The 14275-nt window shown below is 39.4% G+C and overlaps 1 protein-coding gene across 1 annotated transcript in view; it reads right to left on the reverse strand.

Annotated features, from left to right (window-relative positions):
* Positions 1–2848: 2848 nt before the first annotated feature.
* Positions 2849–14275, reverse strand: part of PAPSS2 (3'-phosphoadenosine 5'-phosphosulfate synthase 2) — a 42390-nt gene continuing 30963 nt past the window's right edge. Inside the window, exons 8-12 of the mRNA XM_063307449.1 lie at positions 12294–12499; positions 10862–10997; positions 10500–10768; positions 8282–8511; positions 2849–6753 (exon numbers count right to left, since the gene is read on the reverse strand). Of these exons, the coding sequence (XP_063163519.1) occupies positions 6612–6753; positions 8282–8511; positions 10500–10768; positions 10862–10997; positions 12294–12499 (983 nt within the window). The 3' untranslated portion in view covers positions 2849–6611. The remainder of the gene's footprint in view (positions 6754–8281; positions 8512–10499; positions 10769–10861; positions 10998–12293; positions 12500–14275) is intronic.

Here is a 14275-nt window from a genome sequence, read left to right on the forward strand (position 1 = left end):
TGGTATGTATTAATTTAGTAGACATAATTTAAACCTAGGAGGTAAGGTGAAAATGTTGAATTAATTTCCTCTCAACTAATTTAATAGGAAATCTGGCCAATACCTATTCTTTAGGTATTTATTCTACCAAATGTATTGCTATATAGTAGTAAGATTTTTATCTCCCTCTTTTGGCCATACAGCCAGAAGGTTCCCTAGAGGCGAAGATAACTAGGCTTAGACTCTCATACTTTGGGCACATTGTCAGGAAAGGCCAATTGCTTGAAAAGGGCATCATGTTTGGTAAAGTCGAGGGCCAGCGGAAAAGAGGAAGACCTTCAATGCGATGGATTGATACAGTTACAGCAACAATGGATGCAAACATTGGAACAGTTGGGCATATGGCGCAAGACCGAACAGCATTTTGTTCTGTTACACATAGGGTCACCATGAGTTGTAAATGACTCAACGGCAATTAACAACAACAACTTTGGCCATTAAGCTCCATTAGCTATCCCCGGACACAGCTACAGATACAGTTTTATAGTAAAAAAAGTTATTTATTAGCATTTATAGAATCAAGAGCTGTCTTTCTAATACTAAAAGGTGCTAATTGTCAAGAATGGAAATTATCTTTCCATTCTTGATAGATATGGTCTGATCGTGGCGATAGGAGTTCTCACTGAAAGTTTATGGTAACTTCCTTCAAAGGAACAATTTTATTTCTGATTTCAAGAGAAATAACTTCGTAGGTCTATAGCACCAAAAATAGCAGTCTTATGGCTCCTTAACATTTTCTTGGCATAAATTTGCATATACAACAGCCCAATGTTTGCCTTATAAAATTACTTAATTTCCAGATGAAACACTTCGGTATCTTACTTTTTAAAAAACAACAATGGCTTGTTTGTAAGATCAGCTGACTTAAGGAGATTCATAAGAAGGTTCTTGTCTCCACCTCCCTTGCAGCCCCTACAGAACTTCTCCAAGGGTTGAGGGATCTTTCCCAAGCAAGGTAGGATGGGTTCAGAAGGTTGTTGAGAACAGTTGTTCCAAATAAAGCAGAAGTCTTCCCAATGCTATTCCTTCCTTCCTCGCTTTAAGAGCTGTAAGTTCAGCAAAGCGCCTAACTTTCTCTATAATAGAGTCACATTATAATGCCATTATGGTACTTGCTTTGTAACTATTACGCTTTTAGCTCTTCCAACATTCAGATAAGTCCTTACAGAGTGTAGATTCTTTGCACAATCAAGATGGTGGTTCTTGAATAGTTACAAATAATTCATAATATGTTTACAGTTGAGATTGTTTTCTTGTTGGGCATTACTCTAAAATTAAATTCTAGTCCCATCATTGGTTTGGCCAACAATCTTCATATTGTGAAAGAAGAGGTGCCTGCCTTTCTCCCTCCCCTTCTACCTTGCAGTTAACATGCTATGCTAGAGCTCCATGTGAAGGCCCAATGCATGCAGCTACTATGAAAAGTGGGGAGAATAGATCTGCTAGCATCAAGTATACATGATCTCTTTGGGGGGTCCCAGTTTCTTGCTATAGTGTGTGATTTTGGGGTGGGGGTGGGCTGTTCACTGTTCTGCCATGGACACGATGCAGTTACATGTCTATGGTGGTGATCTGTACACTGCTATGGTGGTCACTGTTTGTGTCATCCTGAAAGCTAAAATGTTCCCTATCTTACTCGTGAGAGCTTTGTCCACCAAGAATTTTGAGACTCTGAAATCTAAGCAACCATCCTTGTCGTTAGGTATGTTTGTGCTTTATGATTGCCATTACCAGCATGTGGAGCTCCTCTGATCATAAAAGAGCACAGCTACTTGGTAAAATAATATGGCTATAGAAATCCTTTCTTAAATCTGAAAACTCATCGACAAGGCCGAGCTTGATTAATTAGAGAATGAAGCAATAAATGTGACTTGATCATTGCAAATAATTTACAATTGTTTTTTCTATTTTTACATGGTTTTTAGGATCAAGTATATCTACATGTATTCTCACTGCAGTGGCTAAATGTAAATGAATGAAGTAAAATTCTAGCCAGCCCATTTACGATTAATTCAGTTTCAGTGTTCAATTTCATTTATTTTCTGAGAAGATGCTTGGCTGAAGGCAGTAATGATTTTTCTATCAAGAAGAGAAATAGGCACTCTGCAGGCCTTCAGATATTGAACTGCAACTCCCATCATCTCTCATCTTTAGCCATGTTGGCTAGGACTCATCTTAGTTGTAATTCAAGATTATGAGCGCCAAATCCCTGTTTTAAGACATCTTTCCCTAACCTGGTATCTTCTAGACTTCAACACCCATAATGACTAGTCATTACACACACACACTTTCTATCGTCATCTATCATCTATCTATCTATCTACTAGTGACTGCCTGGAGAAGCCCCTACAGTTTTGGAAGTGGTTTGCCCTTGCCTCCTTCCTAGGGCTGCGAGAGTGACTGGTCCAGGGTCACCCATCTGGCTTTGTCCCTAAGGCAGGACTAGAGCAAAAGGTCTTCTGGTTTCTAGCCTGGGGCCTTTAACCACTAAATCAAATTGGCTCCCAAGTACATATTTCCTCAATTTGTAAAGAACCATTGCTTTCCTTCTGCTTTTCTAGCAACAGCATCTGAGATTCTTTTGCTCTTTACGTGACATACAGCCAAAATGACTATTCATTTTCCTTAGAGATGTACTGGCTGTATTTTCTGGATAAAACTCTACTAAAAGCATGCAGAGCTATTGCAGACATTCTGTGGCATCACACTACGTTGCTCAATGTATTCTGGGACATTAAACATTATGGGCAACACGTAGACATCAGTTTTGGGGTTTATCCACATGTACACACATGAAAGGCCGAAAACATTTAAACAGTGAAATATTTATTGTCACCAAAAATGACTTTTAGCAATAGAAGGCCAAACAAGATATTTTCATCAAGAGATGCAACAGTAAAGGCATATATGTCGGTTTCGGGTCTGTAATAAATATGCTATAAAATATATATTTTTGTAAAAGGAGGTAAAGGCACCGTACAACATATATTTGGATTCTATACTTCTATGAGGTTAAAAACGTGGGAAAAAGTACATTGGCACTATAAACATTTAGATTGCAATGGCAAGAACTCTTCCAGAGGTCTTGGATATAAAAGGCACTCTTGCCAATGCAGATGAGCCAGCTATGTTGGAAACATCTGGCAATGATGCTGGCTATTTGCATTCTGTCCAGTGCAATTTACAGGATGGGTATTGCTTACCAACTGCATTCAACTGAGAGAAAAAATAAAGGAAACCCGTTTTATTCTCTTGGTCCCAAAGATTCAAAAAGTGCTAAATGCTGGAAGTGTTTTAAAAAATATTTTCATATATGTATTTTTTCTATAAAAATGACTGTTGCATAATTGCTACATAAAGATAAGTAAAACAACTTACCATCTTGTCTATTTCTGGACAAGAGTGGTGAAAAATCCAAATTTTAAAAGGAACTTGGCATGTTTGTAGCTGATGTAAATGCCCAAATTATGACCACAATCCAATCTAGGCTCTATAATCCATGATCTGAATCAGTTTTCCATCCCGGAGGAGCGGCAGTGGGAAGAAATTCCAAGACTAAGTTATACACAAAAGGAGGATGGGTGGATGGATGGGCAGACAGGCAGATAAAAGATCCAGAGCGTATGTGGCTTTCCAATTAATATATTTTAAATTGCATAGTTTTTATTCTTTCCAGTTCTATTGTTAATAATTAATCTCCTTGGCTTGATGACTGATTCCAAGTTTTATAGAGAGCACCTTGAACTGTGTTTCACAATTTCACAATTTATAAAGATGTACTTTATAAAACGTACAAAAATAAGTAATACATTGAAGACATTTAATGCAGCAATTCCCCAGTTGTGAAAATACAGGTAGCGGCTAGACATGCCTGGTAGGTTATACACAGCAGAGATCAGCCTGTTTTATTCTAGGAGAGTTTTAAATAGCCCTTGATTTTGGACATGGATTTCAGAGCCAACAGCAGCCAAATTTGGTACAGCACCAGGAATATGCCCAAAAGCAGGGCCATCTAAGGTGGTGGAAAAATAAGAGCTTATGTAAAGTCCTTGGACTACTCAAAGCTCCTCACGCAGATTATCCTTACGACAAGCTTGAGAGGTAGGCAAGTCAGTGTGTTGGAGCTGCAGCAAAGTGCACTGTGGCTTCCCACTTAGAGGTTTTCATGATGGAACTATTCTGGTTTGTATCTTACTCTCCTTGCCACTACACACCACACTAAGTGTCGCAGCACAATAGCAAAAGGAGCCGATTGTAGATTTTGGCATTTTTTAAAAAAGCAATAACATATCAGAAGAGTATGCAAAGCTAAGCTGCATATAGCATTCATGTCTGAAGCATTAAGATGCAAAAGAAATGTGCCTGTTAACTCTTAACCAGTTATCTAGGGAAAAAAAATACAACTAAAACATGTTTTCTGCCCCATGAGCAGATTCTGGAACAAAGCCCACAAGTTAGGATTCATTCATCATGATTATATTGGTGCTTATTTGCTCCTAATCAAGAAGAAATGGATTAAAAATACAGGAATCACAACAATTCAAGATATAAAATGCAAAAGGCCATCCTAGGGAAAAGGGGGCCGTGCTCTGCCCATGCATCCACCCTTCCCCCAGGTATCCACTCTGTAACTGAAGTTGCCTTTTGGTGCCTCTGGAAATTTTTCCCCAGATTTAAGAGCTTCTTTGAGATGATGATAAGACTGGATGCTAAAAAAGGTACTAAGCTATCAGGCAATTGAGTACATGAATCATTTGAAGGAAATGCAGGTGTTATCTAGGGTATCTTTAACAGCCAAATACAGATAGTTCTCGCTTAACGACCACAATTAGGACCAGAATTTTGGTTGCTAGGTGAATCTGACCCGAGTTTACAACCTTTTTTGCAGCGGTTGTTAAGCGAATCACCACAGGCGTTAAGCAAAGCATGTGGTTGTTAAGTGACTCACACAGTTCCCCATTGATTTTGGTTGCCAGAAGCTGGCCAGGAAAGTTGAAAATGGCAAATGTGTGACCATGGGATGCTGCGATGTCACCAATGTGAACTGGTTGCCAAGCGCCCAAATCGAGATCACTTCACTGGGAGGTACGTTGCGACTGTTGTAAGTGTGAGGACCAGTTGTAAGTTGGTTTCTTCAGCATCATCGTAAGTCTGAACCATCATTAAATGAATGGTTGTTAAGCAAAGACTCCCTGTAGTAATCTGAAATATAGGAGGAACCACTCCTTTAAACCAATTGTTAGCCATTTTTTTCTCTGTAAGGGCACCTTCACCTGATTTGCTTATCTAGAGAATTCCAGCTGGTCATTGGATAAACTGATTCAGTAAAAAAGGGTGGGGTTTCAGTCACGAGGTTGTAACTGCCATCTTGACTTTTTGGATGCCACTTTCTGCGGATACCCCTGGAAGATGGTTAAGAGTGAGTCCATGTCTGTCAGGGAAGCTTCTCCACTCACATTGGGTAAGCTAAGGTGATCATGGCAGGCTGCTGACTTGGGGAGCTGTAGTGGGAAAAGGGAATGGCCTTGAGGGAGAGGAGGGAGAGCCACTACCAAGACAACAGTCAGATAAAAGAGGGAGGCAGAAATGCAACCTGAGAAAAGTCTCAGACAAGACCCTCTCTGGTTCTCACAAAGATAAAGTGGGGGAGGGGGGAACACATTCAGGCTTGCAAGATTTCTGTTACTATAGCTTTACAATTAAAGTACTATTGGCCCTCGTGACTTTGGTTTCTTAGTCTGGTCTACCTTGAAGGGCTGAGAAGAGCTGTGAAAGAGCAATTATTTAGCCTGCCATTACATTATTGGCAACAGGTTGAGGGAGAAGTTCTTGTGGATGTCCTACATGAAAGAATTTGGCCAAGGACATGAAGCAACTTGATGTCAAGCGTGGGAAAGGTGCACTTCTTGGAACAAAACATCATGGCCAGACTGACCACTAAGGCTATACATACAGAAGTTTCTTAGAACCAGCACAGCTTTGTGACCTGTTTCTGAGATAGAACTGCCATAGAATTCTCTTGTTAAGAAATGTTGATTATTCACAATGCCAACTCTTCTACTACTTCTTCTTCTTCTTCATCATCTAAAAATTGATATCCTCCCTCTTTATCACAACAAGAAATGAAAAGTCATGTTGGGTAGAGGCCAAAAAGCCACACTGGGAAAGTCATAGTTTATCCCCTACTTCTTTCTAGGTGGTCAATTTATAGCATCAAGAAAGAATAGAGCATGTGATCATTTGCATAGTTGCATAGTTTCAATAACATTTTTGGCAAAGGCTGGTAAAGCTGGCTTTGAATCCCTGTAAGAATACGGCTTTGAACTCTTATTATTTAGATCTTGTTTTTTGATGTATATAGTAAAAAAAAATTAATGGAATTCCTTTGAAATTAAGAAGAAATTGCCTATTTAGACTCTAAAAATGGAAAAGCTGGCCCAGAACCATTGTTTGGCCCTGGAAGAAAATGCCCAGCAACCAAAAAATTGCCGACTAGATGAAACATCATAGCATATGGATCAATTAACAGAGCTCATATTTAAAATAAAGGCACTTTGATGGAAACAGCAGAACTAATTATTTTTTCCCAGTGATGTGTAGTATTCTGTCAACACCTTCCATGCTTTCGGTGCCATGAATCCATCAGGGGGATTTTCACCTTCACGAGCCAACTTTCTCATGCGTGTGCCGGAAATGAAGTCAAATTCATTGTGCCTAGTAAAGAACAAATAAGAAACATAAGAAGAGAGTGCAAGCATATTGCAGCAACAAAAAACAGAACACAAAAGGCTGCATTTCCCCAATCTTAATTTACTTTCTGTACATACAAATCGGTCTGACGTGGATGCTATTTTATATAGCTTACTAAAGAGTAATCATTCAAACAGACAAGTAGCAATTCATGTTGCTGCACCACCTGAATAGCTCATAACATTTTATTCCTCCACGATGATCCTCCCAGAGTTCAAATTTTTAAAGGGTATTCAGAAGCAAAAAAGTCCATCCTGAGTTGTATTTACAGCACTTTTCTCTATAACGGAGGTGGGATACCTATCCTTCAGATGTTGTAAAATACAACCTTTGGAGAGTCACAGGTTCCTCACTGCTTGGCTAGGGGCATTTAACACACATAATCACATCTCCTTTAAAAAAAAAAAATTCTAATTTTCCCAAGTGAATCCTGAACAGGGTGTTGAATATGCATGCAGTGAACCACAGTTCAAATTAGGATTGGGCCAAAATAGGAAAGCAACTTTAACCACTATTTTCATGTGTTAAGATGACAGTCTTGGCTAACATGCTCCCCTTCCTGTTTCCTTCCATGTGACCTAAAGAAAAAGTCTGGAAGCTTTGGCATCCACTTTGAGTTAAACCTGGTTTATTGCTTCATTTTTTAGGATCACACCACAATTAACGCAAACTTTGGTCAATTTTAATGAAGCTAATGTCAAACTACAGTTTGTAAAAATGGTGTATTTAGTTAATATTAGGTCCCTATTCAGTTCACATGAGAAACAGTGGTCCATTAAAAGTGGATGCACCTAAAATTGGCCACAATTTTTCCATATCTGTAATGTCCATCATGATCTGTGAATGTGGCCAACATGAAATGTCTCTCCTTGTTTTCAGCAAACTAAGTAGCAAGAATACAGAAAGCAAGAATTGTCTTGCAGTATATTAGATGATGTTCATAATCATAATCCCTTGTTATCCCCATGCTGGAGGTAATAGGAGTTGAAATACAGAACATCTGGAAGGCACCTTCCATGACTTTTATAATGTAAATAACCATATTTGTCTAGGTAAGTTGTTAAATATCCACCAACAGCATTTTCCCAATACCAAATTATAGTGCGGTCCACCAATTCTTGAGTTGGCAGGTGACTATATTAGTGTGAAATTTGCTGTTCTCATCCCTCTGTTGCCTCTGGTCTCAGTCACTCCCCATCTCTTGACCACTCTTGAGGTAAAGGATAATAAAGCTTAACGAATTTTAAATACCTTGAAGGTACTCTTGAATAGTGTAAGAGTAATGGGGAAAATACTAGTTTAACACTAAGGACAACTGAAGCCTGTTTCACTCATGAGATGGGGGTGAGATGAAGCCAAATTCATGTGGACACAACAGAAAAAAAAAAAAAGATGGGATGGCATCTTGGTTCCAATGGTTAGACACCAATGAGGACCCAGCCTTATGTGAATGTGCTAACTATGAGAACTGTAATTGGCTATTATTACTTACCTGTCTGGATCATAGAAAACCATCGCTTTTTGTACTTCGTTATATGCAGCTACTCGGAAGGGAATTATTTCCACAGAAGTCAGTCCTGGAGCCATGCTAAGCACCTTTCCACCTTGTGTGGGTTCATACAGATCTTTCTTGGTCTCCGGATGAGGCATACCCGCTGGATCTCGACCCACAATGTAGAAGTTGGCACCAGCAATCATTCGAGACCTACAGTGCCACTGGACCTGCCGCAAGAATGAACATCAGTGTGCTAAAAACAGGGTGGGTGGGTGGACGCTTCAAGGTATCTTAGGTTACAATCTTATATCCACTTACTGTCCTAACAACCAGGAAACACACTGAGACAATGAACTGGTCTCTAATATTTATTACTAGTACTTAACAAGAATCCTAACAAACTGAAGAAGCGTGGGAAAAACCCAGACATATAACCCCCAAGGGTTAAGGCGGTCCCGATCTGTGTCTCTTTGAATGGCTGAACAGTTCCTCAGTGCTACGCATGCGCTTGACAGTCTGGATGGGAGCCCCCTGCTCGCCATCCTTACTCATGACACTTACTTGGGGGCCTCAACAAACTTAATAAGTTTTACTCTCAAGTAGACACATGCACATTCATACTATTCCATATATTTAAAACATTTCAATGCTGTAATAAGAGAGAGACATCTGATAGCAGAAATCCCCCTTTTTATTTCTTTGGAAGCTTCCCAGGAAGATCCCTCGCATCATCAAACTCTTATATCAGAAAGGGATGTACCAAGATGGGGTGACACTCAAGAGTCCTGGTTCTCTGCTATACCCCCAAACCATGTCTGTTCTGAAGCTGTCATAGATTAATTACCCCCTACTGATAGTCTTAAATAAGAGAGAATTTCTATAAATGATTTTTTAAAAATCAACAGGGAAAGAGAATGTAATATAACCATGGTTTCTCCCTTATTTCCTTCCCACTGTTGGGGTGCCAACAGAACATAGACTTCTCGGATCATCACCACCACCATCATCATTTTCTTGCCCACTGTCAGAAAGAAAAAGGATCCATGGAAGATAATAATTAGCTACTCCTTCCATTCCTTCTAATGATTTTCAGTTTGAGAGAAAATACTTTGCTTCACGTAGAGGAAAGTCCGTGAATAATGGTCTCATAGTCCTCTGTTTTGGCACTAATCTTTCCCTGTCAAAACAAATGGTCATCCTCATTTTAAACCCTTGTCTGACTAATCCCCCTTCTTCCTAATGTTCCTGGTTCTACCGACTTTTTCCTCTAGTCTACAGATTCCAATTTTTCAGACATTGCTTATTCTACAGTCCTCCCTCAAAAATTAGAAATAAATTTTACTCCCAAGAATGCTTCCTGTCCCCATCAGAAAATGAAAATGATAGGCGGTACAATTCAACGTTCTGCTTGGAACTGTGTCCTCTCATCCAGAAATTAGACAGAAATAAGTGGAGGCAGAGATTACCCTTGGAAGCTATAGAAGGTAGTGGGGAAACTCATGAATTTGCCCTGAGGTAAATAGGAATTCTGTGACTGGCCATACCCATCAAATCCACTCTTTTGGGATCATGTCCTCAAAGGTCCAAATACGTACACTGATCCCAAAAAGTTGAGAACCTCTGCAATAGATTGCATACATATTTTAGTAAGCTATTAAATACAGCCCATATTTAACTAAACATTTCAAGTCCATATAGTTTATCATTTTCTTTCAAACTGTTTTAACTCTGATGATTTCCCCCTACAATTCCTACAATTTAACTGTGCTACCTGACATGGATATAAGCCTTTCACCACACAGCATGTTTTAAGTAAACACGCATAGGAGCATGCTGTTAATGTGGGAGCTGTGAGTGTTCTGTTGCAGATCACTGAGCTACACTTTCCCAAACGTCCTTGGAGACTCAGGTGTATCACCTAAAGGGAGGAGCTAGATAGGTTTTTTGTGCTGAAGAAGCATGGCTGGTTATACTGGTATTATTCTGAATTGCCCAAAACTGTGTGTTTCATAGAAGCTGCAAGACACTGACCAGTCCTTTGGGAGGAAAGCCAGCCTAAATATTGACAGGACACAAGAAGTCAGGTAGCAAGAGAGACAGAAATGGAAATAGAATGGTCTTTTCACTCTTTTCCCCACCATTTCTGTAAATTCAAAACAGAACAATATTAAGAGAAGAAAATACTGTTAGGTGTTTGGGGAGCTAAACACCATACCTCTGTTGGGCCAGCATATAACATGGGAGAAGGGAAAATTGCAACCACAGTAGATTTGGGATCCAAGACATGTTCTTCTAGCACTGCAGCATGCTGCTTCATGCGCCAGTCCAGGGGCACATCATCATCCTTGGTCCATCCACCAAGAGGATGCAGGAGCAACACTGGATGCTTATAGCCCCTTTCTAGCAGCCGGCGTTTAGTATCCTGCATCAGTAAAGCATGTCCGTTGTGCACAGGATTGCGCAGTTGGAAAGCAAACACCGCATCTGAAATGTAAGGAACACAGCACTGGGAGAATCAGGAACACATAGACGGAAAAAGGTCATGTCGAGCAGAGGTTTACTTATACAAACAATTACCTGCATTCATCTCTGTAAACTTCTGTCTCAGCTCCAAGGGAGTCAAGCGGTATTGGTCTAGTCCATCATTCCATTTTATTCTCTCCAGTACAAGGAGATCACCACCAGCAAGCCAATCTCCACTTTCCATCACCATCTATCAAAAGATATCACCATGAATTAGAAAGAACTGATATTCAAATATAATAATGCAGCCTCTGTCTAAAGCTTATCATGCTCCAGAGGTTACTGGACTTCAACTCCCATAACCTCATCCCTGGCTATATCAGTTGGAACTGGAAATCAGGGTCAAACAATATCTTTATGCACTAGGTTCCTCTGCCTCAGATATAAAGTAAGGAAAAGGAATCATTTTATAGATGTTACTATTTAAATTACCTCAATAAAGAAAAGGTAGTGATCAAACCGTGGTTAAAATTCCACCTACTGCTAATGTAGAGAAAGTATGTGAACTGACAGACCATTTAGACATAGCTGATTTCTGAGACTGTCCAACAGAGGTCCTGCTGGGTGTCCCAAAAGCTGAAGAGTGCCAACTTGGGCTTGCTTACAGGTGGTCCTTCTCCATGGTGGAGTTTACTATTGTGAATGCTCTCCTCTTTAAATTTGTGAGGCACCTATTATTACAACTTTTGGTATCTGTTGAAAACTTTTGTCTTCACCCAAGCATTCCTTGTAGAAATGTTGGATGAATGGATCCATGGTATTTGTTTTCTCCCACCCACCTTTTGAATGAATATGCCTTTACGTGGTTATAATATATTATTTTTATTATTGCATATTATATTTTGTAAGCCTCTTCAAGGTGCATTGGCAGTGAAATAAAAATATACTACATTCATAGGGAAGCAAATGTAGCTACTTGGCAATTAAAAATGAGATCATCAAAGTATAGAAATATGGTTTTCCTTCTCCATTCTCAGCTGGAATAAGACGGAAAAGTGGAAAATCTATGGAAAATCTGTGCTTAAGTCAAAGTTAATAGATCAAGTTGAGCAAGGGATAACATGATGAAAAAAATCTGAAATGTGCCCAAAAGGAGGAAAGGCCTAAAAGCAGAAAAAGCGAGCAGAGAGTGCATTCCATAGTTTGGGAGCAACTTGTAGCCAAGAATTCTTAGTGTTCCAAACTTCCCCAGTATGGACCTAACCTTCACTCATAATGGTTACTTTCTGTAATGATGGAATGTGGTGAAAAGTGTCACAGAGGACCAGAGACATCAATAGCCGGGGGTGTTGTCAAAAAGGTTAAGAAGGGTGCAGTAATGGCACAATCAAAGCCCTGCCCTTGCAGGTGAAAAGGGGCGGGCCTTCAATCAGGTGGTTTGTGGCTGCCATCTTGACCCAGCCCCAGACACCCCTGAAAGAGACCTACTGTATGTGTATTCATATTTATGGAGGCAAAAATGGAACTGACTTGTGTATTTGCTTACTTTTACATGAGGATGCTTTGCGCAGGTGGTTCCCCAAACACGTGCGCAACGCTCTTCCTTCCTGTGTTCAAAAAATTCTGGATTGTTAAGGATTGCCACCCTCCGCCCATTGTACTCCAGGGTGAATGCGCTGCATCCTTCCAGATGTTTCTTGTCTTCAGCAGATATTGGAAGTACAATCGGTACGCTCAGGTTAATAACACCATCTGTTCAAAAAACAAAGTCACGAGTCAATTAATTTTAAAAATGGGGGGGGGACTGGCTGTGTTTCAAATGAAACCCTTAGAAAAGAAGATTCTCAACAGCAAGCTCTTTGAACATTTAAAGGCTTGATTTTTGTGCTTATTCTCTAACAAGATAGCTACAGGTTACCTAAGTATTCTTACAGTTTACCAGAACACAGTTTTCTCATTTCTCTGAGAAATTTAGGATCTCAGGAATAGAGATCCTTGTGTTTGTATCCTATGTAGGACACCTAAAGCAGAACTTCAAACGGGAATATGTCTCTCCTTCTTTAGATGGCTAATAACTGTAGCATGTCCTCAAGTTAAAGAACTGAGGGAACACTACATATCCTTTCTTTAAATACTCTCAAGGGAGACCATTCAATTTTAATATAATACTTTGACCTGAAGGAGATTATCCGCTTGGTACTCTTTGTAAAGTCAAATATCTAGCAGCAGTTATGCACCTCAGACTGAGGACCACACCATTTAGATTTGATTTTAATATTTGGTCACTCTCAGTTAATTTTATATATTATATTTATGTTCTTTCTGAATGGTTGTCTTTAATGCTAGGAATTGTTCTTTTTTCTCCTTTTTGAACAGACTTCTTTGAATTTTTTATTTCTATTTGAATCATTTCCTCGATTTTAGTTGGCTGTAAAGGTCAATACTCAATATATATATATATATTTTTTCCTAAATCACTGCTGGAATCAAACAATCAATGTCCTACCCTCCAACGCATAAACTTCCCTAGGATAGCCTACAATATACTGTAAATCTAACAAAATGAACAAAACCAAACGTGTATAGGAATTGTACAATATAGGAACGTGCTTACTCAGTTCTAAAGAGAGGGCGAATGGATTTCCACAGTTCTTAATTAGAGCTGCAAAATGACCCTCGTTCTTGATACCAGAGTCCTAATGCTTACTGCTGCTTTCTTTACCAACTCTTTCCAACCTTCTCATTTAATACTACTCTATCCAAAACTTCTTTAGGCTTCAGGGTTTCACAATCTCATTTCTTCCAGATTACAATATGTTCCTCCTCATCAGATATCCACTGCTATCACAACTGTCAAATTGGTTGTGCAATAGTATTTTGACATCACTTCTTGTCCTTTGTGCCTTATCCTGTCTATCTGTTTGCAGCAGAACATCAGCCATTTCTTTTTTTCCTTTTTGTTTGGCTCTTCAAATGTTCTTCTTTAGTTTAAGCCATTCACTTCAGCTCCCTGCGATGTGTAGAAATCCTGATTACAGCATCCCAGCCAGAGGCCCATCTAGTCTCTGCCTGAATCCATCCAATGAAGGGAAACTTGCTATTTCATTGAGTAACCGATTCCATCATCAAATGCCTCTAACAGAAACTTCCTAACATTCAATTAGAGTATGTCTTCCCATAACTTAAATCCAGGTTTTTGAACCCTGTGCTCCAGAAGAATGGAGATTGGTGCTGACATTTTTTCCCCAAGTATTTATAGAGAGTGATTATATCTATCTTTGGTAATTACTTACTTCTTAAGGTAAAACTTTCCCAAGTCCTTCAATCTGTCTTTACAGAAATTGGTTTCTAGTCCCCTGATTATCTTTGTTGCCCTTCTCCGAACTTTTACAATTTGTATGAATCCCTTTTAAGTTGCCCAGAGGAAAAGGAAGAATTACTACTGCCATTGGAGTGTTGCTGTTTTTTCTTTTAATTTTTTTAGCCTTAATACTAAATTGAGGTTTTTGTAAGCTGCTCAGAGTCTAT

The sequence above is a fragment of the Candoia aspera genome, chromosome 6 (genome assembly GCF_035149785.1).
Source record: "Candoia aspera isolate rCanAsp1 chromosome 6, rCanAsp1.hap2, whole genome shotgun sequence".
Lineage (NCBI taxonomy): Eukaryota > Metazoa > Chordata > Lepidosauria > Squamata > Boidae > Candoia > Candoia aspera.